The sequence below is a fragment of the Chrysoperla carnea genome, chromosome 1 (genome assembly GCF_905475395.1).
Source record: "Chrysoperla carnea chromosome 1, inChrCarn1.1, whole genome shotgun sequence".
NCBI lineage: Eukaryota > Metazoa > Arthropoda > Insecta > Neuroptera > Chrysopidae > Chrysoperla > Chrysoperla carnea.
In genome coordinates this window covers 51,660,146-51,673,483 of record NC_058337.1, presented here as the reverse complement: position 1 = coordinate 51,673,483, position 13,338 = coordinate 51,660,146, and the positions used below count along the sequence as shown (strand labels likewise).

General features: G+C 28.8%; 1 protein-coding gene across 1 annotated transcript; it reads left to right on the top strand.

The window, feature by feature from the left end:
• On the top strand, positions 1-12,973 carry LOC123305768 (protein kinase C-binding protein 1). The gene is made up of 13 exons (XM_044887589.1): positions 1-64; positions 144-486; positions 2,516-3,512; positions 4,304-4,474; positions 4,541-4,722; positions 4,942-5,430; positions 6,362-7,151; positions 8,265-8,746; positions 8,789-9,977; positions 10,443-10,554; positions 11,479-11,728; positions 12,064-12,150; positions 12,600-12,973. Exons 2-13 carry the CDS (start codon positions 253-255, stop codon positions 12,960-12,962), a joined length of 5,346 nt encoding a protein of 1,781 aa, XP_044743524.1. The 5' UTR covers positions 1-64; positions 144-252; the 3' UTR covers positions 12,963-12,973.
• The last annotated feature ends 365 nt before the right edge of the window (positions 12,974-13,338 follow it).

Sequence of the window (13,338 nt, the reverse complement as noted above, 5' to 3'; positions counted from 1 at the left end):
ATTTAATAATTAAAATTAAGATTATTTTAATTTAAAGTATGTACAATACTATAGAATACAGCAGGTATGTGTTATAGAGTGAGTAGACAACTACACATTTAGGTTTAATTAAATAAATTATAAATATGGTTAATTTTATTTAGGTAAGAAATATTGCTATTTAATACATGACGATAAAACAATTTGAAAAATGACTGTTTGTTGAAAAACAACAAATATTCTTGTGGAATTTGTTGTCAACCTTGAATCGTCATGGACATAGACATGGAGTCTGAGACAATAACAACAATTGTACATGAACCAAATGATGGAGGTGGTGTTGTTGATAAACATGATCATGATTTTGATGACAGTACAAATCAATCTGAACGATTAACAAATGATGTTGAGGAAGAACCAACAAGTACAGATACAGATACAAAAACAATCGTAGACGAAACACATACAAAACAAGAAAATGAAGAGGTTCTTAAAGATATTGAACAAGTAAGTAAATCAAATACAATAAATTTATCTTCACGAGAAGTAACCATTCGAATTCGAATCTGATATTAGAATTGCTGTATGAACAAATCGAATATTTGTAAATTTTATTTTAAATGTGAGAAATAATATTTTTCCGCTTTATTCCCGACCCCTTATTCGATACTCTGTTACATAACTAGAGAAGTTTTTTTCCACAATACACCTACCAACATCTTAAATATTCTTCCCTTTCTTAATCAGTTTTGAAGTTGTCAAATATGTTTTATCGTCTCCCAGAAATGGAATAATCCATAAAATAGCATATTGTTATAACCAACAACGGGGAAGTAATTAAACAGAATTCTAAATATAATAGTCCAGTTTTTTATCCCATTTTCTTTCTAAAAGTGTTTTTATAAAAATATTGTAACGGGTTCACAAAGAGTGTAAAGCATTGAATTCGATTCGAAATTAATCTGGTTCAATCCATTCTCGGTTACTTGGGTATTTTATAAATTTGTATACTAATCGATTTTTTTAGAAACATAACTAATTTTGAAGGAACTTAATTAGGTACTCATTCACGATTCATTTTTTGCCACTTTTTAGCAAAAGTTTGACCAAATTAGCTAAGCTAAGAATAGCATCTCTTAGTTATTTTTCTGGAAAACCAGGATAATAATTACAATGATGACTAAATTGTCGTTGAAATCCGTACTTATCATTGAAAAATTTAGAAAATGGGAACATATTAGGAAGAAATTGAATGCAAATTTCTCATACGATTAAGCTTTTATTATGAAATATATGTATCCAAATATATCCATATAATCCATAGTATATTAAGTTTAGTCCCAAGTTTGTAACGCTTAAGAATATTGATGCTACGAAAAAAATTTTGGTATAGATGTTCATAGAATCATCCAATTAGTCCATTTCCGGTTGTCTGTCTGTCAACACAATAACTCAAAAACGAAAAGAGATATCAATCTGAAATTTTTATAGCGTACTCAGGACTTAAAAAGTGAGGTCGAGTTCGTAAATGAGCATTATAGGTCAATTGGGTCTTTAGTCCGTAGTACGCATCTTGTAAATCGTTAGAGGTAGAACAAAAGTTTAAATGTAAAAAATGTTCCTTATCAAAAAATACAACAACTTTTGATTGAAACATTTTTTTGTAAACATCACCGTTTATCCACGAGGGCGCTAATTAGGTGCAAATTTTATAGTGTGTATTAATATGGGAATATCAGTTATCAGTTATTATATTTATAGTGTGTGTCTATTTAAAAGTGGATATTTTTTTTACCTACATGACGTAAGAAACAAACGATTGCGTCATCAAAACTGTCTATACATGATATTTCAACAATTAACTCAGTCAATTGTTTGTTTTCACTTGTATTTTTTAAATAAAATTTCTTGTATTTCAATAATTAGATGCAAATATGTTCCCCCAGCTGCTAGAATATAGTTAAATTTATTATTTGAAACATTTAATGAATGACATGTAACAAAATGATTAATACAGAACATTTATTTTTCATACATTATATTACAAATACAATTATTATTGTTGTTTACATAAGTAACAACAGTTATCTTCAATTCGTTTTTGCCTCAACGTACCCACGTTCGCGTTCCATAAATGTAAATGTTCTTTTACAAAATTCTTTAAATACACCCCTACACATTTCAGGAATGATTTCTTAAACCGTTTCCCTTATTATCTGTTCTAAATTGTCTACATAATATGTCTACATTTCTAAACGACCATTAACATTCTTATCGAACTTTATTCAAAATGGGAGCTATAAAATCCAAGATAGGAGATGAAGGAGAACTAGGTCTTATTAGTTGATAGTAGAATACCCGATTATACATCAGTTTGGATTTGAAATTTAATTTCAAATATCTATAATTGTTAATAACTAGCTCGTGATACATGTAATAATAGTCCGACCTGATAGTACAATTCTGAGGGCAGATACGATTTCAACAAAAAAGGTATTTCATTAAAAGATAACAAAATAACGAGCAAAATTTGTAGGCTAGTGTAATAGATACAAAACAAGAAGTTAAAGAGGATGACCAACAAATTAAAGAAGATGTAAAAACTTCAGAGGAGACATCTGTCAAAGACAAGCCAGATAAAATAAAATCACGAGAATTAAAGTCATTAATAGCTGCTGCAAAAGAATCCAATTTAGACACAAATATTGTACACAAACGCAAAAGTATTCAAGATAATACCGATGGAGGTACAAGTGGAGCAACATCATCTCCAAGTACACTTGGTACAAGTACAGGCAATAATACTACACCAACATCTCATATAAAACGTAATATGAGGTCACAAAATCCCGAGTTCGTTGCCAAACATCATAAATTCATAACAAAATGTATTACGAATGATAACATCGAAGATGAAAGAGAATCGAACTCAATCAGTGATGATAAAACATCACTTAAACGTAAAAGAGACAGCATATCAAGTACAAATACAAGTATAAGTGGTGGGAGTGGCAGTGGTAGTCCAATGACTGATGATAAAAAACAGCCATCAAAGAAGTTATTAAAATTAGACACAAATGTACAATTAATTAAGTCAGGGCAAGATATTTATTGTTGGCAATGCCATAAAGATGCTATTCAAATACAATGTGTGGCATGTGTACGATCGTATCATTTACGATGTCTGCGACATGCAATGCCCGTATGTGAGAATTGGACCTGCAGCGAATGTATGTTGTGCTTAGAAGCAGAAAATGTGGAATCACGTTCATTAGCTAGACAACGTTTAAACGATCAACAATTTCAACAAGTTTTAAAGTTTGCATTAAAACGTATGATAAATGTAAGTGGTGCTGAACCATTTAAAAATGCTGTGGATTCAAATGAATTAAATGATTATTATCAATATGTGGTGCATCCCATGGATCTTAATCAATTGAAATACAATATTGATCAATTTAAATATAAGAGTACACAATCGTTCATTGCTGACACTAAATGGATATTACATAATAGTATGATTTACAATTCATGTAAGTAACTTTACTACACTGTTTCGATCCTCAACCTTATTACCTTTATTGATGTAATTAATCAGAGTGGCATTGAGGAATTAACAAATGTCAACAAATAGAGTGGTCACAAACCGTGAAAATTGAGAATTATCAGGGAATATGATTGACCGAAAATGTTATTAAACTTAAGAAAAGTATCCAAAAACCTTTGAAATTTTCCAACAATAAAATTAGTCTATTGAAATGTTACAATTTTAGGGCCAAACTGAACATTTTCTAGAGGACGCGATTTTATTTGTGGGACATATAGGGGGGGGGTCAATACAACCTTAACCCCAAGTTTGTGGAGTTGGCGCCCTTATCTCCCGCCCGCCATCTCAAAAAAGGGGTGGAAACATATTTTTAGCTGTATCTTGTAAACTATTTATTTCTCAAAAAATTTGTTAAGAAATAATTTATGGCAAATCTTTTTGCGATAAACTTAAAATTTAAAAAGTTATGAGCAAAAAAGTGACAAAATTTTGTCAAATATTTATTTTGTCAAATATTAGAAAAAATTTATCTAATAGCCAATATCGAAAACTTGGATCCATCAATCCTGTGAGAGATCCCGACGGGGAAGCTGTGAGCTTTCCGTGTGGCGTCCGGCATCGACAGAACCCTATTGCTTCATCTGATTTTAATATCATCTCTTACCCGAAGACATATATAAGTCTTTTCAAGCTACAGACAGTTTTTAAATAACTTTTTAAGAAGAAAGAGGTCATAAAAACTTCTTTTAAATTTATAAATATTTGTTTATGTTCCAGCTCAATCAAAATTAACATCAATAGCAAAAAGTATTGTAAAAACATGTAAAATAGAAATGGCTGAAATAGAAACATGCCCAGAATGTTATATTAATGCCAATACACATAAAGATACCTGGTTTATTGAAGTCTGCTCAAAACCACATATATTAGTATGGGCTAAATTAAAAGGTGCGTAATTTAATATTAATTATAATTTAACAATTGTAGTTAACTTTTAAAAAAATCAATTTTTAGGCTTCCCATTTTGGCCAGCTAAGGCTGTTAATACAAATGATACAACTGGAATGGTTGATGTACGTTTCTTTGGACAACACGACAAAGCATGGGTACCGGTAAAAGATGTTTACTTATATTCAATTAAAGATCCAAATACATTAAATAAACATCAAAAGAATAACATTGTTGAATCTTTAAAAGTAAGTATATTAATATTTAAGAAGCTACTACGTCCGTAATATTTAAGAGAAAAAATTACTCTTAATTAATTGTCAAGTAGCCATCTTCATTAGACCTCATACATTTGACAAAACATACTTACGTATCAGAGATTTTCTAATCTTCCAAACACTTTTTGTAGTTACTTTTTTGACATATCTTTCAGAATATTATTCAATTCATTGATTATGATTTTATAGGAAGTGGAATTACATATTGATAAATTAAAAAAACGTTTTGGTACATTTGTACCAGCTACTGTTCGTACACCATTTGAACCAAATAATGAATTACAACAATTAAAAATGTTACTACCGAATTATCAACAGTCATTACCATTAATTAATATTAATAGACAACCACAAATAAAACTTAACAAAAAAATTTTTAATAATAATTATAATAAAAATAAAAATCATAATAACGCTAATAGCAGTGTTGGTTATGGTACTGAAGACGATGAAGTTGATGATGAAGATAATGATAATGACAACAATAGCGATAATAATGATGATGATGGTGACGATGATAAAGAACAAGATCAAGATAGTGATAATTCATCTACGGCAAAGACTTACGCACGTAGTAAAATTGAACGGACGCCAGTACGTAGTAGTAATGCATCCTCACGTACCAGTAGTACAGGAGCGGCTGCTACATTTGATAAACCAAATACATCATTTTCACAGGTAACTGATTTATTAATTACAAAGTATGAAAGTTGATATCGGAAAGTTTGCGGGGAAGAATTAAAATTAACGGCCTTTAATCTTACTTCGACATTAATATTATTAGTAGTTTTTTACTGTCTTTGATGAATCCCGGGCCTAACCTTTTTCATGTTAGGTTCCTCTTGTCCTTTGACCACCAACAAAACCCAACATCTTTCATGCCTGAATAATTTCTTCTAGACCTTTGGTTACAGTCAAATCTTTCCGTTTTCTTTACGAATGACTGGACAGAATTACACTTTTTTATTTCACCAGAAACTCCCCTTGCCAATCGAGTGAAAGACTGAATATTTCATTTTGACTTGCGAAATCACTTTGTTAAAATATAAAAATACGTATCATTCTCTCAATCGCAGCATGGGTATGTCACTTTGGTTTTCAACTCCATGGATTGGGGAAAATAATACATCTTTCGAGCCTACAATGGCCGTTAGGCACTCAATCAGGTTTTAGCCAGCTTCCCCGTTCGGAGCTGTTTTGTCCCACGTTTAATATTGTTTTAAATCCTAAAGTTACTCTTTCTTCAATGCATTATTCTTCAATAATGCATTGAAGAAAGAGTAACTTAAGAGTAAGGGTCAATAGAACGAAACTTACACTATTTCTAACAATCTGATATACAAACATTTTATTGAAAACAATAGATAAGGCATTAATCTAAAAAAATCATCTTTATAATTTTTGAGATCTGTAATTCGTTACGTTCTTTATTCTAGTATTTGTGTGCCCTAAAACCATTTTTGAGTTATGTTTGACCAAATATTGCCTAAAAACCTTATACGTTCATTCCTTTTTCATCCGGGTGATGAGCTAAGGTTTAAGCCCAAGTAATTGAAATTATAATCATTTGTAAATATTTTTGATTGTATTTTCTCCTATCAATTCATAGGTAACAAATACAATAGCATCCAGTAGTGCGAGAAAACGTAGAAGAAGCAGTATTAAAAGGCGAGATAGCGATGTCAGCTCAACAAAAAGTTATAAAAGTGATACATCAAGTGTCGATCATTTAAAAATTAATAAAATTGAATCATTCAATGAAATGACTGAAATTAAATTAACTGGTGTAGCTGTACCAGCTTCGGCAACAACCATTAATAAAACAACAACACCGCCAATAGACAAAATAACATCTCCAATTAAAATAACAAAACCCATAATACAAGTGAATCCAATTGAACTAATTAATACAAACACGGAAATACAATTATTGACATCAACAACAGTACAAAATAATATCGATAATACTGATAAAGATGATAAACAACAGGAAGAATTATTAGTTAATAAAACAATAATCAATAATAAACAACAACAATATGTAAATAAAAATAAAACAAGTGAATTAAAAAAACACTTATCAAAAAATAAAGATGATGATACCAATCACAGTGTTAATGATGATGAAGCTGATAATGATAACGACGATGATGATGATTCACAATCATTAAATATTGATGAACAATTACCTGAGCAAGAAAAAGATTCAGATTATGAACCAGATGACACAGATGATACTGATGATGATGAAATTGAAGATGATGAAGATGACGCTGATAATATTATAAAAGATAAAAGTGTTGAAAAAGTTAAGGATACTAATAAATTGAGTATACCACCAAAACCAACTACAGATGGAACAAAAGTTACGTTGGTTGATGTTAAAAAAATCATTTTAGGTAATAATAATAATAATATTATTCCTGGAAAAAATTCTTAGTGGTCCTGTAAAATTCTTTTTAATTGTGCCAGTCCTTTTTTATTAAGTGTGAATTTTTTTTAAAAAGTTTCGTGTCAAAATTTTTTCATTTCAATGTTTCAAACAAAATTTTCGTATTTTTACGAATGAGCTAAAAAATCAGTTTTTATTTAAAAAAATGAAGTTGAACTTTTGATCATGGAACTGTCTATTTAAAAAAATTATGGTATCGAGAATGCATTTCCCTCTCATAATGACGAAAGCGTAACATTTAAAAAAAAAATGCATCCGTTGGAAATAAACCATTAGAATATAAGTTTGGACCACCCACAGATCATTTTAAAATATATAGTTTCTAGTTTTTTATAAAAAGCACAAAAAACTGTTCCCCCCCCCCACATGTCTGTCGGTAAGCACGATAAGTCAAAAACGAAAAGAGATATCAATCTGAAATTTTTATAGCGTGCTTAGGGCGTAAAAAGTAAGGCCGAGTTCGTAAATGAGCAACATGGGTCAATTGGATTTTTGATCCGTATGACCCATCTTGTAAACCGTTAGAAATAGAACAAAATTTTAAATATAAAAAATATTCCATATAAAAAAATAAACAACTTTTGTTTGAAATATTTTTTCGTAAACATCTCCTTTTATCCGTGAGGGCTCATATTAGTTTAAATCATTATACAGTATGTAATTTATGGGAATATCAGTAATGTGTGTTGCACCATACTCGTGTTATATATACACGATTTTCTATACTTACATGACGTAAAAAACAAACGATTACGTAATCAACACTGTCTATACATGATATTTCAACAATTAACTCAATCAATTGTTTGTTTTCACTTGTTATTCAAATGTTCATTTAAATCTAAAATCAAAAGTATTATAATTAAAGGGGAGAAGGTAGTGTCTACCTTCTTCCAATCAATAATACTATCTTCCAGTCCATTCAAAAAGATTTTATTAAATAAATCTATTGTCAACTAATACCAAATTTATATGTGATAGTTGCTTAGTTTTTTTTTTAAATAAAGATTAAAACAATTAAGTTCTTAATGTAATAATATATAGATATGATTATTTTTAGGTAATGAAAACAAAAATGACAATAATAAAAACATCGATACAACAAGTGCAACATTAACAAAAACTGCAACATTAACACCATCTGCAACATTAACAACAACTGCAACATTATCATCAACAACAATTACAACAACAAATATATTAAATAAAATAACAGATGATAAAGATAAAGTGATAAATAATAAAATACCAAACGTAGAGGATAAACATCAAGAACCTGAAAAACCACAACAAAATAATAATAAGCAAGTAATACCACCAAATACTATTATTAATAATAAGCAACAAATTGATGAGCAATTAGATCCAAATATAGATATTAAAGAGGAAGTATTAGATGATACAGATGATGATGATGATACAACATCAACAATAGTAAATAATGATAAACAACAACAATTATTACCAACATTAAATTTATCACCAAATGTGACAGTATCAAAAATAAAAAAAAATAAAAATGTAACACCTATAGCGCCAGTGGTAAATGATAATATTAGTAATAAATTTAATAAATTAAAAAAGTTTAATAATTATGTATTAGTTGATGAGAATAGTAAAATTAAAACAAAACCTTTAATACAATTACAACAATCAAATAATACAACAACTAAATTAACAAATAATGATGATAATATTATAAAAACAATTGAAAATGTTGTTAAAGGTTGTGGTAATTTAGTAAAAACACAACAAGATGTACAGTCAACAATACCACAAATTCCTAAAAGGACTGCGGAACTAAAAGTAATAAGTGTTGCGGAAATAAATAAAAAACGTCCAACAATTAATATATCGTCACCTTCCTCTTCAACAACAATACAACCAGCAACAACTGGAACAGTGACAATGCCAATAACATCAACCAATATGAATGTAAAACAGAAAGCACGTAAATCGTTTCCAAATAAAAATCATGTACAACATATAACATTAAATACAACAGCAACTACCAAACGAATTAATACAACCAATAATAACAACAATAACAAAATGATGATGATGATGACAACGGCAACAAATAAAACATCAACATCTGATAAAGATAAAATGGTGTACATTCCATCATCCTCATGTAATAGTACGCTCTCATTATCATCCTTAACGTCTTCAACAGCAACAACGACTACACCTAGCGTTACAATTTTACAACAGCCTCAACAACAACAGAATACAACATTTAATACAACAAAGTTTATAGTACCACAAAACATTTTTACAAGTCTTCAACAAACCCATTCTAATGGGGGTGGCATAGCACTTGTAAGTACTGGTAGTGGTGGTCAAACAAAAACAACACCCATACAACAAATAATACCAATACAGCATGCAACAACAACAAGTACAACGGTTTTGAATGATGAAGTACAACGGAATACCAATGATGGTTTACCACCATTACGACCTAGACCCGGTACTAGTACATCAAGTGGTAATAGTAATACAATTAAATTAATAGGTCCATTAAATACAATTTTAAATGATACTACATCAAGTGCAGCGGCAATACCATCATCAGCTGGACCTGTTGCACAGTTATTAAATAAATCATCACAACAAATGAGTGATTATTTTAGATCAATAATTATTGAGACATTATCGGATTTATCAAGTATTGGCTGTTTAGAGGCGAAAATTAAACAATTACAAATGGAATTGGAACAACAGAAACATAAACATTATGAAGAGATCACATCATTAAAATATGAAATTGGTAAGTAAAGTAATTAATATTGATTTATATATTATAATACCCTGCAAAGTGCACATATGTAATACAATATATAAGGATATATTAAATTTAGTCTCAAGCTTGGTAACGGTTCGAAATTTTGACGATAAAACAAAATTTTGGTTTAGGTATTGATTAAATGATTTTATCAATTTCTGCCGTTCTTTTGACTACCTGTCTGTCCTTCATCCCGATCAAAATCGAAAAGAGTTTATGAAATTTTTTATAGCGTATTGAAATTTTAAAAACTTATATTTAAAACATGACTTCGAACTCGCAAATGGACAAAATAGTACGATGAGCCATGGATCTAGGGGATCAACAAAAATCTATAATTTAAACCGTAAGAGATAGACACAACATTTTTTGTTCATACGCAAAGTGTTTAGAATATTGTTTTTGTTAAGTAGTTTTACCTGTTTATTAATTTAATTTATTTGTTTATAGCTGCTTTAAAACAAACACATTTATCAGAAAAACAAAGAATTGTACATGAAACACGACAGGCATGTGAACAAGATAGAATTCGAGCTGTTGATGAGGCTAAATCGAAACAATGGTAATTATAATTATTTATTTAGTAGTTGAAATAACAGGCAATATCCAATGTTGCTCAATGGGAATTTTGGAAAGATCATATATATGTTTTATAACTGTTCCAAAGTAATTACTTTTTGTTTAGTTGAACAATCACGGGCAATAAAAAATTTGTTAAAAATCCCACTTATTGCTCGCGAACTAAACAAAAAGTAATTACTTTGGAACAGTCGCCCCGATTATCCGACCAATTTACAGAGATAGATATGCTTCTTCCACCTAAGACCACACTGAATGTTTGTACGAATGTATGTTTGAACGAATTTCACATGAAATTAATTTAACGAATTTCGATGAAACATTTTTTAAATATAGTTTTTGAGTTGATTAATTAATTAAATTTTGTTGAAACAATTGTTGAAAGTGATAGGACAATGGGTCTCAGTGGCAAGTAAAATAGTTGAACAGGATACTGAAAGTCGGGAAAAATGGAAAAACCGAAATTTATCAGGGATATGATTGAAATTGGGACAAGCCGAAAAATCAGAAAACCGTGAATTATTAGGATATAAGACACGATAGGAAGTTTTCATGGAAATACCAGCAAGTCCTAACGTATAAGAAATTTTAAAAAAAATTTCAAAGTATATTTTCAAATCCCAGAGAAAATTATGTTTAATTGTAATTAAAAAAAGGAAATATCAGATAAATTTGTGTATCGGATAAAATCATTTTTCTCTGTAGAGAGCTTAGAAAAATGTAATTAATAAGATTGAATAAAACAAAATCTATGGCACTTCTGTATTGATAACGAATATTTAAAAGAAAAAGTTTCATCAAAATTTGTCAAATTGATTTAAAATTAAATCCGTTCAATCATGCATATAATATAAAATATATTTTTTTAAATTAAAATTATAATATTAATTCAATTTAATTTAATTAGGTGTGCTATGTGTTTAAAAGAATCACAATATCGTTGTTGCTGGAGTACATCGTATTGTAGCTATGTATGCCAACGAAATCATTGGCCTACACATCAAACTAAATGCCAACAAAATGTTGAAAAAATAATTAATAATAATACAACAACGACAACATTAACAACAAATACAAATACAACATCAACAATAGATAACAACAGTGAAACTATTATTAAAACAGTTAAAAATAATAGTTATAATGCAACAAATAATGTAAGTAGATGATTTTAGTACAGTTGCCTGATGTTTTTAATTCGAACTAATTCTAATGCTCTATAAAAAGTAATAATACGTTATACTCTTTAATTCGGGGGTTTAGAAAAAAAAAAGTGGCCGTTGTAATTTGTAAATTACCTGATATACAAAAACTTCAAAATAAAATATAGTTATTTTTTTCATTGAGTCAATATTATATCGTCCATCTAAAACTTCGTAATGAAAAAAAATCCTTAATGGCTATGAATTAGTTCGATGGATATTTAACACTAGGTGACTCCATTAATGATATAATAATATATATAATTAATGGTTAACTGATTAATTTACAGATAAAGAATAAACAACATCAATTGACAAATAAAAATGTAGTAAATAAGGCGAACACAAATAAATTAAATTTAGTAACATCATCAAAGGTAATATCATAAATTTAGTAACATCATTAATGATAGTAATTAATAATAATTGAAAATATATTCGATTTTCGAAAAAAAAAGTTTCGAACAAAACTTGTTGGCTTTATTATGGAGAACAACATTCCAATTTAAAGTATGTTTCTATTTCTTATCAGTAATGAACAAGAGTTAACTACTAAGAGATCTTTGTTAAAATTCTAATTGAGATAATCTATATAATTTCACTTGTTCATTCATTCATTTCAATCTGTTCATCACTTGGCAGCTCTTTAAAATAACACAATCAAGATTTTTTTAAATCATTTTTGAATGCGACCTACGCTCGAATACGTGATCAACGGTAGCTCCGAGGAAAAGCATATACATCTTATATTGATGTATTCTTTTCTAGATGTCAGTTCCGAAAAGAAATTTTAAATTTAATTAATTGATATTTATGCCAATTTCAGTCGAATGGTCCTACACCAACATCCTCGTCACCATCTCCGTCAAGTGTAAGTGGTAATGGTAATAATAGTGGTGTAGTAGTAGGTAATGGTAACAACAGTAACTCAGTACCCACATTAACATTTGTACAAAATAGTTCTGGTGGTATTGAATTAGTAAACCATGGACCAATTGCATTAGGTGGTAAATTAATACCAACATCACAATTTACATCTAAAATTAAGGGTTATTTAGTGTCAACAAATGCATTAGCTCAACAACAACAACAAGTGATAAATACAACAACATCAACACAAGCAGCAACACCATCAACAACATCTACGACACCTAATGATAAAGATGTTGAAAATATGATTATTGATTAAAAAGAAGAAGATATGGTTATTTTATGTAAATAAGAATATTATGATTTATTAATTATTAATAATTAAATTTAAATTGAATTAAATAATATTTTTAATTAATTATGTATGTATTGTATGTATGTACATGTACATTTTGATGACTATCTGTGTATTAGATTTATTTTTATTATTTAGATGATAATAATTATGTTAATAATTAATTAATTACGTTTATAATTATACTTATGATAATTGAAATTATCAATATGTTTTAAAATTTTTATATAATAAAAATATCAACAAAACTTAAAAAAGTTATTATTGTTCTCATCCATGATAAAATATACTTTAAATAATACCTTGGGTACTTAGACAAAATAAATAACTAAGAAAATTA

What these genes read in the sequence shown, in the direction of transcription:
- LOC123305768 (XM_044887589.1), top strand. Translation starts at nt 253, where the DNA reads ATGGACATAGACATGGAGTCTGAGACAATAACAACAATTGTACATGAA. An exon ending in CAAATACATCATTTTCACAG is followed by an intron (nt 5,431 to 6,361) that starts GTAACTGATTTA and finishes ATCAATTCATAG; the next exon opens with GTAACAAATACAATAGCATC. An exon ending in ATCATTAAAATATGAAATTG is followed by an intron (nt 9,978 to 10,442) that starts GTAAGTAAAGTA and finishes ATTTGTTTATAG; the next exon opens with CTGCTTTAAAACAAACACAT.